The 20,020-nt window shown below is 55.7% G+C and overlaps 1 protein-coding gene and 1 long non-coding RNA gene across 2 annotated transcripts in view; one reads left to right on the top strand and one right to left on the bottom strand.

The window, feature by feature from the left end:
* SDC1 (syndecan 1) overlaps nt 1-15,288 on the bottom strand; it is a 24,633-nt gene extending 9,345 nt beyond the window's left edge. The window contains exon 1 of the mRNA XM_075557067.1: nt 14,720-15,288. Within this exon, the coding sequence (XP_075413182.1) occupies nt 14,720-14,785 (66 nt within the window). The 5' untranslated portion in view covers nt 14,786-15,288. The remainder of the gene's footprint in view (nt 1-14,719) is intronic.
* Nucleotides 13,544-20,020, top strand: LOC142455303 (uncharacterized). The gene is made up of 4 exons (XR_012785762.1): nt 13,544-13,835; nt 15,672-15,909; nt 16,300-16,423; nt 18,234-20,020. It is a non-coding gene; the product is annotated as an uncharacterized LOC142455303 (long non-coding RNA).

The raw sequence follows: 20,020 nt of genomic DNA, 5'->3' as shown, positions 1-20,020 counted from the left end.
CTCACCACACCTCTCCCCTGCTACATTCACCCCTGCTTCAAGGGGTGCCTCACCAGCTCCACCCAAAAGTCAGCTCATCAGGCCGGGTTGAAGGCCCACAACTCTGCACCCGTAAGCATCTCGCCGGGGGCTGTTGGTATGAAGTCAAGACCCCCACTCAGGTCTCTGAATAAACTGCAAAGCAGAGCCCCCTCCTCCTGCAGAGACAAGGTCAGTGCACGCTGATCTGAGTGGGCTCTTTCGGCTCTTATTCCCGCTACACAAACAGGACATAGGTCCACCGGTGTACGGGGGCCTCAACAGGGGCTGGGGGGAGGCCCTGAACTTCCAGAAGCACCTGACACCCTCTGCTCCCAGCAGTGGAAGAAGCAGATCACCCGAAAAGCAAGCTTCATCTGTCCTGAAGCCTGAGGCGGAAAAGGGACGTCTCTCAATTTTCCAGGAAGTTGCCTGTCTCCAACCCCTTCCCACTAGCAGGCCGTGCAGAGAAGGCTGAAGCTAGCAGAGAAACCCACTGAAGCCTCAAGGCCTAGACAGGGAAGGAAGGAGGCAGTGGGCCATGGAGCATGGGGGTGCAGTCTTTCAGGGGTACCTGCATGCTGGGGTGAGGGGGGTACAAGAACACTGTAAAACATCCAAGCCCACCCCCATACTCCAGGTGTCCTGTCATATAGTGCAGCTTTGTGGCCAGGGAATCGCTGGCCCTCCCTTTAGTCCAGGCTAAAAGGATCTAAGTGCTGAGAAAGTTAGTGAGTTAGTATAGGCAGGTCAAAACTCAAGCATTGTGTTTTGAAAATGATATACCACTGTACAATCACGCTTGATCTAATTGAACTATGGATTGTTATACTAATCTGTAAGAGCACCAATAAAACGGGGAGTAGGCAGCAACAATAACAAAAACCCCTCAAGCATCAACCCCGAAGGCATCATGCTCAGGAAAATAAGTCGGGTCTCAAAATGACAAACATCTTACGATCCCGCGACGTGGGCGCTCCAAGAGAGGAAAAGGTTCCCAGGTAGTGCGGACGGTTTTTGCTTCGCGACTAATCAAAAGACCGGCAGCTTAATGCCCCGGCCCCCCACCAGCCCAGCAGACCTGGGGAAGAAAACTTGGTAATGGACTTCCCTGCAGATTCTCCCCAGGAGACCCTGCTGAGCAGTTTCACTCGACATACAGGGTGGCAGAATCCACCTGGGACACGGGCTCCGGTGAGCTGGTTTTGTTTCTCCTGCCCTTTATTTGCTCAGAGTAGAGACAGAAAGTACACCAGCGGTTGTCATGGACACCCTAGGGTGAGAAGGGAAGGGGGACGATTGCTTAATGGGTACAGAGTTTCTGTTTGGGGTGATGAAAGAGTTCTGTAGCCAAATGGGGGTGCTGGTTGCACAACATGATGAACATCATTAGTCACCGAACAGGACGCTTAAAACTGGCTAAAAAAGGCAAAATGTGTGCTCTGTAGACGAAGGGGGCTTCCAACAAGTTGGTGGGCAACTCCAATGGTTCCATGTTTTCATGGAGGTTTTGAAGCCCCTTCAGAAGAGCCCGAAGCACCTGGGAGCCAAGGGCAGACCCTGTCCGTGGGAGTGGGAGCGGGAGCGTGAGCTCGGGCCTCGGGGTCTGGGGTAAAGGCGCAGGCCGCAGGTGCACCTCTCACCTGCTGCAGATAGACGCCTGGGCCTGGGCCTCGCTGCCTTTCGGGCCATGGAAGGGGGATGGCTAGATGACTTGGGAACAGGTCCCTGTGTCCTCATCAGCGTGACCCTGCGGTGTTCAGGCTGATAAGGTCATAGAAGGCCATGCCAGGGGTCAGCAGAGAGGACAGGGCCATTGCATAGCCTGAAGAAGAGATTCCTGGGTTTGGACATGGTCCACCCCGGAGAATGGACGTGCACCTGCAAGGGGACATCCTGCCCTGGAGCAACAGTGAGGCTCCCCTGCACCCCCACCCCATCAACACTTCCACTGGGAGGGCCTTTCAAGACCTCCTGATCTTAGTAGTCCCCCACCCTGAGACCCGATTCACTGCCCTTGGGGATTCAGGCTGGGGGAGGAAAGGCAACCGCACTCAGCTAGCTTCACAGACACCCCCCGTGGCAACATTTCCCATGCCACCAAACCTTGAGATTTGGAAAGCAAGACCTGGACTCTCCCCACTGCCACCCTGGAGTCCTCTCGAGGGCGGGGAAGGGAAGTGAGGCTCCTAGGGAAGACCAGGGCTATTTATCGAGGAAGGGGAGACTTTGACGCCTCCATGCCAGCCCTGATGTCCAAGTCAGGTACCATCACCCCCATGCCCAGCCCTCCACACAGCGGGTGCCGGCTTCAGCAGGGCCCACGTGCCAAGACTAGTCTCAGAAGAGGCGCAGCGGAGGCTGGGGACAGAATGGAAGACCAGTTCCTCGGCTTCTCCTTACCTGTCAGCACGTGGGGCTGGACCGGGCATGGCAAGATTTCACTCAGCCATTGAGCAAGGGTGCCCAACCCAGGCCCAGGCAGCCTCTGCACCAGTGCTGTTCCTGGAGCCAGAAAGGGCCCGCCTGCCCACAACACTTGCCAACCGCTCCTCCTGGGGCCTGCGGCCCTGACCACAGGGTGTGAACAAGGGAAAATGACCAGCCCCATCTTGGGAAAACCTGAGTATAATCTGTGTGACTATGGAAAAGAGCCTGCCTCAAGGTGCCTAACTGTACAAAGGGAGTTGGACAAGATGTGGCAAGGAGGTTCCGCAGGCCAATGGCATCTGGGGCTGGGGAGTCAAGCCTCACAGTCACAGGGTGGCCAGGCAGTGACCCCAACAGACCCACGACACAGGGGCAGCCCACAGAGACAGCCCTTGGCCACAAGAAGACCCACCAGGAAGGGTTTAGTCGATGGCATTCGCCTGTGTCTTTGCTTTTTCAACTTCCTGGAGGGGCTTATGGTCTAAGCTGGAAGCAAGAGATGCCCCAAACCAAAGGGCAACCCACAGGGGGTGTTTAGATACTCCCCTCCTCACCGACCTTCCCCTGCTCCTCTAGAGGCTTCCGCCTCTTCCAGTGCTGGCTACTCAGCGGAGACTCCCTGCTCAGTGAAGAGCACCCCCAGTCAACAGATCCTAGGAGTCTTGCTGGGAAGTCCCCCAGACATGCTTGCAGCTGAGCAGAACCCCAGCTTCCACGGGGCTTAGGGCCTGATTTCTCGGGTGCATGGGCTTCTGGTGGTACCTTCCCCTGCTCTGGCTACAGAAAGCACCCTCAAGTTTCACTGCAGCAGAAACTGTAGCCCGGACACACCTGGGGCCAGTCAGGTCTCCAGCTGTGTGTGGTGGATGCAGGTGAGGGGGTTGGGCACAAAGAGGCCCATTCCAGACCCCGGGGCAGTGTGTGTATGTAGGAGCTACGGAAGATGGAAAAGGCTGACCAACGTGAAGCTAGATCCCAAGAAGCTTTTTTAAACAAACAAACAAACAAACAAACAAACAAACCTGAGTCTGAATGTGGTCATGAGCCAATTCCATCCCAAGGAAGGAAAGAGTAAACCTCCTTTGCTCAACCAAAGCCCCCTCCCCGCAACACCTTTAAGTCCCAGATGTACTCTCTTCCTCCCAAGCTGAGAACACAGGGCTAGGCTGGAGTCTGAGTGAAGGTGGGGTGCACTGGGGAGCCTGGGCAGACACAGGAAGGGGCTGGGCATCCTGAGCAGGTCCCCTGGAAGCATGGGGACGAGCTGAGTGGCAGAAGGTAGAACGTTCTAAGAGGCGCAGGTCTGGCCAGCTGGAGGCCCCACAGGTTGCTGGGGGTCTCACCGGCATCTGCACACAGTGGAGGCCCAGATGGCTCAGAGGGGGAAAGGATGCAGGCCCAGGCTTGACACCCAGTTGCCGGGGCCAAGAAAGGGCCCCAGAGCTCTGAGACTGTGGAAGATTGGGGGGAAAGCCGTGGTCAGGGCTGGGGGGTAACTTACGAAATGAGACCTTGCCCCAAACAAGAGTCATCGCAACTAATACGGGCTGAGCAGCACGTCACCCGGGATGGTGGTGGTGTGGTGTGGTAACTGCCAGGCCAGCAGTTTGGACCCAGCCACTCAGCATGAGAACGGAGGTTATCTGCTCCTGTCAGAGAGTTAGTTCCAGCAATCTGTGGAGCAGTTCTGCTCATTGCTGTCAGGTGGCTATGCGTCGGAGCCAACTAGGGGATGTGCCAGGCTCAACGCCCAGTACTGTGAATGAATTCAATTTCTATTCACAGCAACCTGAGGGGCCAGGCCATGTTCACATGAGGATGAGAAGACTGATCCTGGGCGGGGGAGGTCGGAGTCGGTGTCCTATCAGGCCCAGAGCACACAGCTCCCGGAGCAGAAGAGAGGTGCCTGGCAGTTGCGCAGTCGGGCTCTATCGGGCACACTGCCAACGGCTTGTATCCGAGCAGAGCCCACAAGGCTCTGAGCCTGAGCAGAATCGCCGGCGCGGCCCACTGGACAGGGCGCAGGGGTACAGTGTGAAAAGAATTGGGTTCTTGGGGTGGGGTCCTCCCAACAGGCCCCCCCAGCCTCATCCCCCTGCCTTTCCAGTACAAACGTCCACCTCAGGGCACCCACACAGACCACTGCCCCCCCCCCACAACGAGGCCTTGTCCAGCCGGTGGGAGGCCCCAGCCAGGCTCAACTCTGCCCGAGTCTTCCTAACCTCTTCCTGCCACCTGCACCCCAGCTCCCACGCCCTCAGCTCCGGAGCCAGCCTCTGGCAAAAGCTCACGTGGAGGAGAGCAAAGTCTTGCCTGGCCTGTTTGGGAAGGCGCCCCTTTCAGAGAAGGGGCAAAAGCCATGTTTGCAGACCCTGCCATGTTACAGCCGCTCGGGTCAGGCCAGCTAGCTGCTGACAAGGAGTTATTGAGCGCTCGGTTGGGACAGACTGTACCTTACCCTCAGTCACAGAAGCCAAGGTCCTCCCCACTGGAGCCCCAAAGCTCCCCCCCAAAGTGGACTCCTCTACCCCATTCCCTCTGGGGGGTGGGGGATACAGAGAGGCCCTTGCCCCATTCTTCTGCATACCCTAATCCTGGAGATGTAGCCAGGAACACAGCCCTACCCCCTGTGGTGAGCTCTGAGAGCTTCTATGTGATGTCAGCAGCTCCACAGGGCTCAGAGGCTCCTGAACATCCCAGAGCCTAGGGCCCTGCAAGCGAGCCCAAACCTGACCGCCACATCCGCCCAGAACATTCCCTGCAGATAAGCTCACCAAGGCCCTGGAGTCTGCTGGGCAGCTGGAATGAGGAGTACCTACCAGAGAACAGGGCCAGTGCTTGGCCCTGCGGATTCCATAAAGCCCCCGCCCGGGGGGCGGGTCGGTGGGAGGGGGGCCTGGAGCATCAGCTGCCACCACTGGTATCAAACAGTAAAGGCTTCCTCAGACCTGTGCCAGGTGCCCAGCCCACCCCCACCCCCGATGCCAGGGGTGGCAGCCCTCCATAGATCCCATGTACTTTCCCATTTCTAGCTCCCAGATGGGTGACCTTCACGGCTCACCAGCCCCCACCAAGACCGTTTCTCACTGGCTGAAGAGGGCAGTGTACATCCCCAGAGAAACAGTCACAGAAAGAGCCCGGAAGCCCAGGCGAACGCCACTGGGAGCGAGGGTCTGGGTAGGCGAGCTCCTTAATGCCTCCATGGTACCCACAGTGGTCAGCCGCTCATCGCCCCACCCCAACACTGCCATGCTCAGAGCAGCCTTTCAGGGCCAGAGTTGAGAAAATGTGGCCTGACGTAGTCTGAGCTGCCTACCAGAAAGCACTGAGCTGTGGGGGAAGCCCCTCGCAGGCTGGGGGAGCTCGAGGTGCCTGAATCATGCCGCCTCTTCCACAGTCAGCTTTCCAGCCTGTCTGGTTCCAGTAACCTCTCTGAGACATGACGCCTGGATGAGAAATGATTCAGGCTCTCACACTTGGTCAGACCAGGGAGGCCCATGGACTTCCCAGATACCACCTGCTGCAGCAGCCAACATCAGAGCCCACCTATGCACCCACCCATCAGGTAAGCAGCTGCTCCAAGGCGGCAAAGTCAGGAGAGGTGAAGAGTCAACCACCTTATGAAAGAGATGACCTCATCTCCGCCACGGAGCCCCAGGAGGCAGGCTGAGCACCGTCCCCTCCCTCAGTTCACACAGGTCAAGAGAGGCCCACAAACAAAGTCATTCAGTGCCAGCCAGGGTGAGGGAGCCCTGGTTTGTGCTTAGCTGTACCCGCCCCCCCCCCACCCCCTCAGGCATGGCACACAGTCGGGTCATGGTCAAGGCTGGTTGGGTGAGTCTCAGGGGAGGAGCCACGGATCTGGCACCATGACTCAGCTGAGGAAGAGGGCAATAAACACTCACCTTCCCCGCTGCCCCAACCTGCCCGATGTGGCCTCTGTTCTGATGAGCGAGCCCCAGGGCAGGTGGCTAGCATGCCTGGGTGTGTGTACAGATCCCCAGGCTCGGCCCCCAGGCCCAGTCCCAGCTCTGCACAGGGGCCTCCTTAATGAACCTGAGTTCACCCCCTCCAAGCACACTGCCTGGATGTCGCCCTCCTAGTCCTTCCCCTCTTGCTCCCTGCACCTGCTGAGGGAATAATGGTAGAAAACTCAGAGCCCATGGCAGGTCCCCGGTGCCACTGTCACCCTCCCCAGGACAAGGTCTCTCTGTGACTAGGTGGTTCTGAGAATTGAACAGGGAAGGGAGAGGCCTTGAGCAGATGGGGCAACTGAGGTTCAGGCGGGTAGTGACCTACACAATGGCTAAGCTGGGCCTAGTAAGGACAGGGATCCTGGGTGCCCTTCTATGCAACAGTAACTTCTACAGCCAAGGACAGGAGCCCTGGGGTGGGAGGTGGGGGTAGGGGGGCATAGTTCAAAAGGGAGGGAGAGAGAAAGGAAGCTTCCCGCTGTCTAAGGGGACAGGTACAGACACAGAGGTGGTCACCACATTGTCCAGAACTGAGACCACGGTCGAACAAGTACTGAAGGCCACTGGGGAAAGGGAGGTGGGACTAACCAGGCCCTGTGCTTCTGACACACACACTCTCTCTCTCTCTCTCTCTCTTATTGCTGTGGCCTTCAGATACGTCGCAGGAAGAGGTGCGCTCCCCGGGCTGAAGGAGGGAGGAGCGACATAAAGTCGGGCAGTCCACAAAGCCTGAATGCCAGCATAACAGAGGCCCTGTCCTGGTAGGACTCCAGGTGAGGACGAGAGGGACCAGAAGCAGGAGGGGACACATGCCACTGCCTCAAGTCCTTAAGTCAACAGGAGCCATCGCTGGGCCAAGGACTGGGTCAAGAAGTAGGTCCAGCCACAACCCCGCCTCTCTCCCGACTCAATGGTCTCCAATCAAGACCCTAGCGCTCTTTCCTTCCTCCTGAAATCTTACCTCTGCACACGGATGGTCTCAGGGCAGCCTCCCAACATGCCAGGCAGTAAGGACACTTCCCGGAAGCTTAGACTGCCCTGATCCCCAAGGTGGGGCTCCCAAAGCATTGATCATAGGGGTGCTGACCCAGTGTGCCTGCCTGTCTCCAGCCTGGGGACCCAGAGGCCTTCTGGTACTCTCTCCCCATCCAAATAGAAGCTGCCTGCAGGCAGGCCAAAGCAGTGACGTCACAGGTAGAGCTAGCCCTTCCGCCAGGGCACGTTGTGGACAGGACTTCCCACGTCTATGCAGCCTGAAGTGGCACAGGTGCGGAAGTGACCCGGAGCCCAGGGTCCTGTCCAAAAGGTGCCGCCACTGCCCCAACTCCAAAACCCCTAGCCCAAACACACCTCATTTTGGGACGTACACATGCTGCTCTCCCCTGACCCCTGGCTTCTCATAGAGAGGCTCCAGAAGGCACCCTCCTATCCCAAACCCCAGCTCTCCTGGAACAGCTGGGAGGGAAATGACAGCAGGCTGACTCTGTTCCAGGACACAGGATCCTGGCACACTTCTTACCAGACTCCTTGAGTTCTATTCCTGCTCTCTAGACACACTCAGGCAGGCCTGAAAGGGGGCTTTCAACCAAGGAGAGTTTGTTCTGTAAATCGAGCCCTCGCCTACAACTAAACCGGGAGAGTTCCTCAACCTAAAGTCACTCAACAGCCCATTTCCTCCCGCGGCCGCTCTCCTGGCTGCACCTGATGTTGGGAGCAGAGGGGCCAAGAGGTGGCATCCAGCTAGGACCCAGGACTCCTGGGTTCTGCTTTCCCCACCTCTCAGGCTTCAAAAAGAACCCACACTATGTCTACAAATGAATGAGGGAGTTCGTCTGGAGCTGCCCAAGATCCACACACAAACATGGGGGGGGGTCCTGCGCTGAACCCCTGTACCAAGTCCAGGCTGCGATGGATACAGGTACACATACTTTCCACAGTGCCCCCTTGGGTCCCACTGCTTTTGTCTACCGAGAATTCGTGTGAGGAGCCCTTGCCTGTCCCTAAGCAGTCACACCGTGGCAAACACAAGCCTAGGAGATTGCCTGGGCTTCTGGTTTGCCTGAAAGTACTGCTCAGCCCAGTCCACCCCAACCCTCACATCCACGGCTCTCTGGGATAAAGAAAAGACTCAGAGTGGAGCGACTGGTGGTTTCAAACTGCTGACCTTGCAGTTCACAGCCCAACGCACAACCACTGCGCCACCAGGCCTCCCCTAACACTCAGCAGTAGGCACATAATAAAAAAGCAAAATAGCCAAACCCATGGGACTGCTCCATGGGGTCTCTGAGACTAGAAACCTCTACAGAAGCCCTGTCTCTTTGCCACAGAGCAGCTGGTGGGTTTGAACTACCAACCTTTTGGTTAGCAGCCCACTGCTGGGCTCACTGCACTCGCTACTAGGGCTCCCAGTGCTCCAACAAGAGCAATCCTGATGATCTGGACAGTTAACTTTCCACTGGCACATTCATTCCCAAGCACTTTCATGCTTGCATTATGAAATGACTACACCAGTGAGTGACAGAATAGGGACAGGGAGAACAGGTAGTATTATGTCCGCTTTACAGATGAGGACATCAAGATTAGACGTACGTAAGCGATTCACCCAAGATGAGTGGCAGTGTGGGGACTCAGTCCTGGGGAACTGCTTAATCCAAAGCTCTCTTGGGCATGCCAAGTAGTATGGGAGCATATTAGACAAGCGAAAAACCAACTCACTGCCATTGAGTCAATGCTGGCTCACGGCAGCCCTATAGGACAGGGTAGAACTGCCCCCGTAATGAGCTGCATGGGAGTAGAAAGCCCTGTCTTTCTCACCCGAGGAGCTGGCAGTTTCCAACTGTAGTCCTTGCTGATTGAGGCCCAACCTGTAACTCCTACGCTACCAGGATGCCTCCTATTATGCGAGGATAAATCCAAAAGTATTGCTACAAAATCATAGCAACATATGAAACAAAACTATCAAAACGTGAAGCTATTGTTTCTTGACGGAGCCTCCAGCTAGATCCATAACTTCTGAAGAAGGTATGTTTCCATTTCTCTCACCCCTTCCCAAAGGAGTCCTGCCCGCTCCAATTGACATCACATCCAGTCGCCAGTTTGGGCATCCCGGAGGGACCCAAATCGTATGTTCCAGACCCAAATCGTATGTTCCTTTTCATGTTCTTCCAGTTTGGAGGACAAAAAGCCATTGGAAGGGGCAAGATCAGGCCTGTACAGCAAATGGAGCAGGGTTTCCCAACAAAATTCTTTAGGACTGTGCTTGCCACCCATGCAGAACGGGCAGGTGAGCTGGTGTGAGGGAAAGAAAGTCCTCAGTGCGACTTTCCTGGCCTTTAACCCAAAAACGTGGGCTTTCATTTTGCTTGAAATGTCTTCCTGATGCACCCCCGCGGGCAGGGTTGCTGTACCTTTCAAGAAAAGCTCTCAGGAGTTTGGGAGTCCCCAAACAGTAACCACAATCTTCTCAGCTGACTGCTCTGTCCTGAGTCTGACTGATCTGTCAACAGATCGCCTCGGCCGTCAATAATTTAATTAGCTTTTTTAAAAAAAGACACCCTAATGAGACGAAGACAAGTATATGACTGAGAGAACTGGTTACAACCATCCACTGATCACAGAGACATGTCTAAACATGTTCTGTTTGGAATAAACCCATGCGTGTATGAACTGGAATCCTTGACAGCAATACTTTTTGGTGTGTGTATGTGTGTGTGTTTTATAGATGTTGGCCTAGCAGGGTCCTGGGATCAGTCACTTAAGGCATCAGTCAGACAGAGGGACTCAGGTGTCATGGTCAGGCCCTTCTCCCAAGGGATGAATCACATGTGTTTATAAAGCGACTGCCCCCCCCCCAGCAGGTGCCTCACCTTGTCGGCCACTTGGTTATGCTAAGTCTGGAAGGGCACAGGGACACCTCAGGTCATTCTCTGTCCTGTCACTCTCTCGCACTGAGAGCCACAGGACCCACACTCCCTATTCCCCCACCCTCCCCATCTCTCAGAGCCTAACACCTTCGTCTTGGAAATAAGTCGACTCAGCTGGGTTTGTCAGTACTGCTGGAGGAAAGAGGGGAATTAGGGCTCGGTAGGAAAGCTGCATGTAACAGTAGAGCACACACAAGTCCCTTTGTGTCACTGTCAGGAAGAGAGATCCGACTAGAATTTTAAAATATAGCTATCGCGGGGCATGTGGGGCAGGGGCAGTGTTCCTGAGAGCTCAATAAACCCAGGCGACAACCCTGAAACCCACCCAGCACAGCCACAGGAGGGCTCTGACCGGCAGAGATTAAACCCTGCTAGTCTGCTTGCTGATCAAGGAAGGGGAAGAAATACTTCAGGAAGAGCCTTGCCCAAAGCATGAGTGCTTCAGAGAGTGCTATGGATTCTCAGCTCATTTTAAAAGAGGGAGGTGGGGCACTTGGGTACCAAGTGAACCTCCCTCCGGAGGATCTCAGGATCTAAAACTCTGCTTCCAGAGAGTCTTCTATAAAATAAGCACATAAATCAGCTTTTTCACTAATTCTTTCCAGCCCCTGTGCCTGTCTCACCCCTCTCCCCACTCATCTGCGTGAATGAGGTTACGCTGGACCCACCACCACCACCACCACCAAGAGCCACAGGTAAGGGCTTAAATGGGCTCCGCCCTTCCTCCATGCAGAGGGGAGCCAGAAGTGACATCACCTCTCCAAGGGTGAGCGAGCCCAGGGGCAGGCAGCGAGCGCTTCCCCACACCCACTCTGCCAGGCCGTGGAGAAATGTCTCTACTAGTCCCCATAATTAAGGCAAAAAGAGACTTTATGCCTTTCAAGAGAGAGAGAACAGCAAATTAACCATCCCAGGGGGCAGGCGGGGAGGAAAGCCATTTTTTCTTACATGGCAGAAACAAAAGACCACAGGAGAGGCACACACAGAGAGAGAGAGAGAGAGGAGGGAGAGAGAGAGAGAGAGAGAGAAACTTTTCGGACAAACCTGTTCTAATCCCTTGGGAGTGGTTTTGAGCAACCTCCTGCCCAGAAGCCTCCGCTTGTCCTTTCAAAGTCAAACGCCCAAGAGTCACACCCTGCCACCCTGGTCCCCAGGGGGTTTGTGACCTGCTTCCCACGGGGGCCACGGTCACCCCTCCAAAAAGGCTGGGGCCTCAGCAGTCATCTCACCCATTCAAGTAACTCCCAACTGCTCATTCCCTTTAGGAAGGGGTCCGGGAAGGGACTTTATGGCTCTACTCTGAACCAAACTGAACACCCTGCTGGGGAGGGAGAGGGCAAGGCTGGGAAGGAGAAAACAATGCAAACTTTATCAAGGAAAAGCAAAAGCTCCGAAGCTCAGAGCTTTCAGGCTCAGGTAAGCCAGCCTCCTCACCCACACAGCTTTCCCTCCCCCCTCCTCCTCCCAGCTGGAGAGCGCCCTGCCCCCAGGCCCACCCGGTTCCCTGTCTGCACAGGTTCCTAGGTGAGAAACAATGCCTCATAAGGCAGCATCTACCCAGGCCCAACATACAGGAAGCTCCACCCCAAACTAAACAAACCTACGGTGGCGGGCGGTCCAGGCTTGCGGTGACCCTGGAGTAAAGGTGACCAGGACTGTAAAAAGCTGTGCTGCCATGTCCTTCAGAGGCCCTCAGAGGGGCTGGTGGGTTTGAACTGTCTGTTGGCAGGCAGGCAAGGCCCTTTAACCACTGTCAACTGGACTTCCAGGAAGCTCCACAGGGAATCCTAGGTCCTTCCGGGACCTCAGCCCTCACTGCAGAAGGTCAAAGAATTGCCATCCCTGTCCCCACCAGGTTCTGGCAGGAACTTGGCAGGGTACCCCATCTCAGCAGGCCCTCACGAGACTTCACTTCCACCTGGAGAGAGTGGGACATCGGGGTAACGCCAGGTGGGCCACACAGCTGCATACCCTCCCCAGTGGTTCGCAGTGCAAGCGGCATGGCAGGCCCACAGAGACAAGCTGCGGTCACCACTTGAGGCCAGAACCCCAGCTCTGCACTGGAGCCCCAACTCTGAACCCATTTCTCCGCCCTCATGTCAGAGGTAAGCATGGGCTTGCTTGTGCTTCTTAGTGATCTATTGTTAGCTATCTCCACCACCCCATCAAAGATGCTGCTTCTAAGTCTGACAGGCTTCGATCTCTTTCCCAGACCCACACCACCTTCCAAGAGAGTCAAAACCTGGTCAAACTTAAAAACAATTCCTGCCGGGCGTCAAGCACCTAGAAAAGCAACGGAAACACCTCTCTTCCAGTGTTACCTAACTAATCTGGAGCGAAGTTTCACATCTTTGATGTGGTGAAACCCACGTGAAAATTGTTCACTACAAATTAGTGGGTAAGCACTGGTATATCCGTGCGTCCCTTGCTCAGTGGGTAATGTGCCTCTTCTCCCCATGGCTCCCCTAGACTCCATTGCCTGAGGGGTCAGGATGCACCAAGGACCCTCTCCTGGGCTCACCCTGCTTGCTTCAGGCACAATTGCGGGCTGGGAGGATTACTTACAGGCCAGCCTCACACCAGAGCTTACTTTATGAGACCAAAGGCCACACGAAAACTCACTGCCATCAAGTCGGTGCTGGCTCACAGCGACCCTACAGGGCAAGGTAGAACTGCCCCTGGTGAATTTCCCAGGCTGTAACTGCTTCCTAGAGGTGCAAGTCCTGTCTTTCAGCTGGTGGTTTCGAATTGTTGACCTTGCAGTTAGCAGCCCAAGATGTAACCACTGCGCCACCAAGGCTCCCTGGGAAATACCCCCAGGTTCTCCCTACTTAGCAGACTGGACCCACCAGTCGCTCTGCGGGAGACCGCCAGCGCTGTGGGCTTCCAGCAGACAGATGTCCAGCCTTAGAAAGCCCAGGGAGCGCTTCTGCCAGGGGTCAAAGTCCACTCTCCAGCAGGTCGTGCTTATCAATGTAAAGGAAGACCGCGCCAGATTTGCGGAGAGACTGCCCAGCTTCCACATTAGAAGTCGAGGTCCCGACGCCCATCCCCCGGCCAGAGGTCTTCCCTGCCCACGTGCTTCTCTGTACCAGAACGAGGGAAGTCGAGCTGACCAGATGTGGCGAGACCGCCACTTCCGGAAGGGGAAGAGCCCCTCGCTCCGCACCTCCCCTCCCCATCCCGGGGGATGGGCGACCCGGTCAGCAGGGAGGACCCGGGATCGCCAGCCTGGGGGTGGCTGGGCGCGTGGGCTCCCCGCGGCCAGCGCTGACACCTGGCGGCGGCCCAGGGCCCAGGCCGCGTTCGGGCCGGCGTCGCAGGGCGGTTCCCAGGAAAAGGTTGCAGGGGCCGAGAACAAAGCGCCCCCGTTGCAGGCGGGCCGGCGGGCGGGCGGTGGCCGGGGGCGGGAGCGCCACTTTCCTGGGGCCCTCAGGTGGCACTCTGTCGGCCGGGTCCCGCTCTCCGGGGTACCAGCCCCCCTCGCCAGGTTGGTGTTGGGAGTCTCCCCGATCTTAAGGTCCCAGACTCCTCTAGTCTCGGGCCCCACTTTTGTCCCCTCTTTTCCCCCAGCTCTACTGGGCGGGCCAAGAGACCCGCCTTCTCTCCTCGCGGCTTCAGCACAAAGCCGAGCCGGGGGAGGGGGCTCGCTTTCGGGGGCGGGGGGAGCCATTCCCAGTGCACTCGCGTGGCAGCCGCCGCCGTGCCAAGCGAGGCTGCCCAGAAGAAGTTGGTTCCTCCGGGTCGCTAACGCTGTCGGGCCAAATTCCCGGAGCTTCCCGCTGCCAGCGCCCCTGGGCTCACCTCCAGCCGCCCGCGGAAAGTCCGAGGGCCCTACCTGCACCCGCCCTCCCGGCCGCGGGCCTCCCCCGGCTTCCTCGGCCCGCGCCCACCCGCTCCCGCACCCGCTGCCCGGCGCCCAGGCTCGCCTTCGGGGAAGGGGCCGAGAGCGCGGGCTCAGGTCGCTGGAAGGCGCGAGCCCGCGGATCTGGTTTGAATTAGGGTCTGCGAGCCAGGACTGGTGGCCGCGGTCACTTCTTCCTCCCAAGTCTCCGGCGGAGGCGCGGGGCTCGGGGCGGAGCAGCCGCAGGCCGGGGGACTCCAGAGGAGTGGCGGCATTTTGCACAGTTGCGCGCGGAGCCCACGCAGGCCCCGCTCCCCGGGGCGGCCCTCGCAGCAGCAGGGGCGCGGCGCCCACAGACGTGCGGAGCGAGCGCCTGGTTTCCTGCTGCGCCCTCCGGGTCCCCGGGCCGCGCCGCGCCGAGCTAGCGCGGGAAGAGGTCCCCCGCTGCCCCTCCCCCTCCACGTGCCGCCGTGGGACTCGCGGTTCCCCGCTCGCCGCCGCCTCGCAGACCGGCGCGGGGCCGCACTCACCGCGAGGGCTGGCTGCAGGCGCAGCGCCAGCGCGCAGAGCCCGAGCCAGAGCGCCGCGCACCTCATGCTGCCCAGGCCGGCGGCGGCAGGGGCTGCGCGGGTCGCGGCTGCGCGGCGCTGCTCCGACGCCTCTGGGCTCCCGGCTCCCGGCTCCGGGCCCCGCTCCGCCGCCTGCGCTGCGGCTCCTCGGGCTCCTGCCCGGCGCGCTGCTGGTCTAGGCGAGGGCTCTTCGGACTGCACCTCCAGCGGGACTGCTCTCTGCCGGGCTCGGCTCCAGCCCGCACCTCTCCAGCCGAGCTCCGCCTTATAATAAACTCTCGGGCCCTTAGCGGTTGCACAAACTAGCCCCCCACCCCCAGCTCCGCCAGGTCTGACGGCCGGCCCCGTCGCCCCGCCCCGCCCTCCGGCCCCGCCCCCTGCGGCGCCGGCCAGAACTTCGCCCCGCTCCGAGAGGGTTTCTCGCCTCGCCCCAGATCGGCGCGCTTTAGCGCCGCTGCCCGGCGGCGATGGAGGTGGGGGCGCGCCCGACCCCGGCCCCGGGTACTGAAGCGCTGCCCTGGAGAAGGGCCGGTAGTTCGCTCCCGGCCGCGGGCGCGAGTCTGCAGCGCCCTCTGGGCGCCGACTGCACGCGCTCTCCAGGTGCTCCGGACGCCCCGATCCCGGTGGGAACGCTTTCGGGGGTGGGGGGCTAGGAGGCGCCGCGGGTCGACGAGGCCTGAAACGGAGGTTCCTGCGCCCGCGCCCCTCCTCAGGGTAGGTTCCCACCGGCGCCTTCTCCCGGGAACACCAAGTGCTGGCGACGCAGCTGAGCTTTAAACAGCTGGGCCCGCTTGGGAGAAACTTTTTTTTTCATTTTAGTTTTTAGTTTCTTTCTATGAAGGACAATGCTTTCAGTCTTCGGCCTCAAAGCTAAAAGGGAAAACAACTGCTTTTTATCTTGTTTTCACCCCAGTTGATCTACCTGAGGATTCTGATCTGAGACTCTCCAGTTGAACGGATTCCCCTCCATGATTCCATGGTGTTCCTTAGAGCTGTGTACCCAGCATCCATCCAGCACTTCAATTCAAAAAAGACTGACCGGTGCTGGGCAAACGCGGAAGTGATTGCGGTCCTGCCAACTGACCATCGTACCTGCACCTGGAGCACAAAGATGGTGTTGTCAGACTTGGCCTGAAAAAGCATCCAAGCAGGTATCCTGACTACCTTCCTCACCTGAGCAAGTTGAAGACTACTCTTTAAAAGGGATTCAATGTTCCTGAGCCTGGGCTATTCGGGCAGGGAAAGTTGGCCGTGGGTCCCGGGATTTGCCTCCACTGGCCAAGCAGGTTTGCCCAGAGCTCAGCAGTCTCCAGCGCACACACACCACACCGCTGTCAAGTCACCAAAAGAAAGCTGCCTAACCAACAGAACTCAGACCATCTGAGTTGTCTGAATTCATGCAACCCTCTTCCCTCTCCTCTGGCCTCTGTGGGGAATAACAAGTCCTCCTGAGGGTCCGTGGGGCCTTGGTAGGTTCCCCTGGGTGTCTTGCTTTCAGGGAATCCTAGCGGTTTGACAAAACAAGGTGGTGTGTCTTTCAGACGCTGGCATCCACCGGTGTGATCACAGCTCCTCGCCTTTCAGCCCAAGATGGAAGAAAAGTAGGACCTTTGGATTCTTGCCTTTCTCCGCTGCTCAAGAGGAAGAAAATGGGGACTTGGAAGGGTTTGTTGGCGTCTCTGCAGATCTTAAAAATGACTAGCTTTGTGTTTCTTTTAAATACATTTTCCCCACTTCAATTTAAGGTACATGCTTTGGGCAAACTGAGGAGGGGGCTGCACAGAAAAACCCAAAGCGGGCACGCCCAAAGAAAGGAAAGGAGGGTCAGGCATGCTTGCTTCTCCTGGCCACCTGCAAAAGAGCCTCCTCTCCCTGAAGCTTTCTTGGAGTCCGGTAGGACCCAAGGGCCTGAGCCTTGGGACTCTTGCAGCTCTTTGGAATTTTGAAGCGGTGAAATTCTGCCAGCATGCGTTGCTATGGCCCTTCTTGTTCAACTTCCTAAGCCATTCCATGTTTCGTACCTGACTCACCGTCTCTGCTCTGGGACACTAGGCAGGGCTTATGTTCCTACCACTGGCTAGGACATTCCAAAGGTACTTCACAAGGTGTATGGGAAAAATGCGAGTTAAGAGATCACAGAACGTTTGGAAGCCCCCACCTATTTTTCCTGGCAGCCCTGGGAACTCATTCCCCTCCCTCAATACTGCTACCTCTGCCCACCAGGAGAAAGTGCCTGGAGGGCAGGACCACCCCTCCCATTCCTTCCATGGACACACAAGATTCACTGTGGGGAGGGGCGTGAGGAGGGGAGATGTCCTGCTCTCAGCAGATGTGGACAGAGGACAGGGCAAGGGAGAAGGCCAGTAGTTTAGAGAACTCTGAGCACAGGCTCGCCGCCTGATGCGAAGTGATGGGAGCTGGCCCAGGCTCGCTCTAGGCTCGTCAGCCCCATCAGCACTGACAACGCACTTGTCCTGTAGCCCAAGAATGCAACGCCAGGGTATGGACTCTTCAGACCAGGGACAGATCTAAATGTTCTTCAACAAAGAAAATGGAAGTCAATGTACTCCCCCACCCTGTGGGGCACTATGCAGCCAATTTTCAAATGAAGCCAATGATGAAGGTCTGACACTCTTAACATGCCTTTAAGCCAAAAGAATAAGTTAAAGAGGCTCTGCAGACAATCAGATCAGACTTTTCCTCAACAGCATGTGTGTAATGTGCATAAAACTCAAAACCAAACTCAATGACATTGAGCCAATTCTGACTCCTAGTGACCCCATAGGGCCCAGGAGAACTGCCCCTGGAGGCTTCCAGGGCTGTAAGTCTTTATCAGAGCAGAAAGCCTCCTCTCACTCCTGAGGAGAGGCTGCTGGTTTCAAACTGCTAACCTTGCAGCAGTTAGCCCAATGTATCCTATGCCACCAGGGATCATAAAATGCATATATATATATATATATATACATATATATATATAACTCCAGTTCACATGTGCTTAGGTTTATTCCAGACAAAACGTGTCTCAGCAATCAGGGGATGGTTGCAGACAAGTTGTCTCAGCAATACACTTGTCTTAGTCTCATTAGAGTATCTTTTTTTTTTTTAAGGGAGAAATGTTTTTTTTTTTGGGAGAAATGTTTTATGCCATGAGGAAAAACTATTTTTAGGTCAAGGATTATATCAAATTTGCAATAAAACCCAAGTAGACATTGTTCCAAATCATTGAAGCTTTGCCACAGTTTTATGGGATTGCTGCTCAGCCCCCACCCCTACCCCCACTCTGCCAGGAAACAGCAGGTTTAGCTTAATCTATGTATAAAAAACATTTTATTGGGGGCTCTTACAACTCTTAAAACAATCCATACATCATTGTATCAAGCACATTGGTACATTTGTTGCCATCATCAGTTTCAAAACATTTACTTTCTACTTGAGCCCTTGGTGTCAGCTCCTCTTTTGTCCCTTCCTCCCCCAGAAACAGCAGTTTTCAGATGGACCAAGTATTTAAGGCTGCAAAGATGAGCCAGGAGCGAGACGACCACCAACCTGAGAGAATGACGAGACAGTGGAAGAAGACCCCAGAACGGCCCCGGATGCGGTAGCTACTGAAGTTGGGAATCACACGAAGTTCAGTATTTGCGAGTTTACACGAACATCGGCTGCGGCAAACTTTGTTCAATGGAGCCCAAAGGTGTCCTGTGAAGAGCAGTTGGCTCAAAGAGCTCAACTTTCCACTCGTTTTTAAGACAAGATTGAAGCTATTGAAGACAGTTTCATAGAACTAATGGGATGAATCTTAGGTTTACCACCATGAGTAAGATCCAATCAAAACTGCCTTCCACAGGACTGTGCTGGACCACTTAAATTCCAGATGGAGCGGTCAGCCCAGCTTATCCAGACTTCGTTGTTGTTGTTTTGGGGGTGCGACTTCAAATGATTTTCTTGAAGGACACAGGATGATCATGAGGCCTTTTTATGAAGAAATTTATAAAAATTGCATCAATGAGAAAAAGGCTGGGGTTACTGCACCGAGAATTTGGCTGCCATTGTGACAGTGATCCTGCTCGTTCCTCGACTGTAGCAACGGGTGTCCTACGAGAGTTTCATTGGGAAACCTTTCCCTAGCCACCTTACAGTCCTGACCTCGCCCCTTTCGACTTTTTGTTCCCCAAATCAAAAGAACACTTAAAGGTGATTGCTATAATGTGAGCCTCACAGGGATGCCCAAACTGCCATTTTGACAGGGTACACATGGGAGAGCCCAGAATTCTTTGGAGAAGGTTTAGAGAAATGGAAACCCTGCTTCCAGAGGTGTCTAGACAGGCTTCTGTTCTCAGTTTGTGGCGGTTACATAGTCTCCTGTCAACTTGCAAAGGGGTGGAGCCTAGCCTGTCAATCAGGCCATAGTCAATGAGGCCTCCATGTGGGCATGGCCTTCTGAGGATTCTGGGAACTCTGCTAGGAGACACTCTCTGCTTCATCTTCCTGCTGACAAGACATATGAAGCTACACTGGAGGAGTCATGAGGAAACCCATACCAGTGCTGAGATGCTTCCATTGCCACTGGATCCGCAGGACTTTCCACCCACTGACCATGATCTTCCTGCATTCGGCGTCATTGCACATTTTGCATGAGTCTGAAGAGGAATTTACAGACTGGCATCAGACCTATGGGCTAATATCAGACTTATGAACTTGATCTGGACTGGGCTGGGATGTTTTCTTAATATAAAATTACTCTTTCATATAAAACTCTCTTACACATATGAGTCTCCCTGGAATTGTTTCTCTAGTCTACCCAGACTAACACAAAGCTCATTTAATCTTCTACTCTGGTTACCCAGGCAACAAGGGAGTGTACCTGCCTTGTGCTCATGAACCATCTACAACCCTTTATTGGTATATCTTAAAACTACTTCAACATTGCACCCTAGCTGCTCCCACCACACCAAGGCAAAACACTAAGGGTGTGCAACAGAACAGCAAGGGAAACAAAGCAACGAAGTCCCCAGGGGATACCAAAAATAGACTTTGGGGCCAGGTCTTGGCACCCCATCACACGGAAAATACTAAAACCAACAGTCCTTGAACTAACTACAAGCTGTTTTGTGTGTGTGTGTGTGTTTTGTTTTGTCATTGGCTTTTTGTTGTTTTCTCTTCTTGCTTGGTTTTCTCTGTTTTGTTTTTGTGCATGTTATTATCTCTGCAGGTCTGTCTAAATAAGATAGGTTGGATGAAGAATCTGGAGGAGAAAACAGTGGG

The sequence above is a fragment of the Tenrec ecaudatus genome, chromosome 8 (assembly GCF_050624435.1).
Source record: "Tenrec ecaudatus isolate mTenEca1 chromosome 8, mTenEca1.hap1, whole genome shotgun sequence".
In the NCBI taxonomy this organism is placed as follows: Eukaryota; Metazoa; Chordata; class Mammalia; order Afrosoricida; family Tenrecidae; genus Tenrec; species Tenrec ecaudatus.
This window is presented reverse-complemented; position numbering and strand designations above follow the sequence as displayed.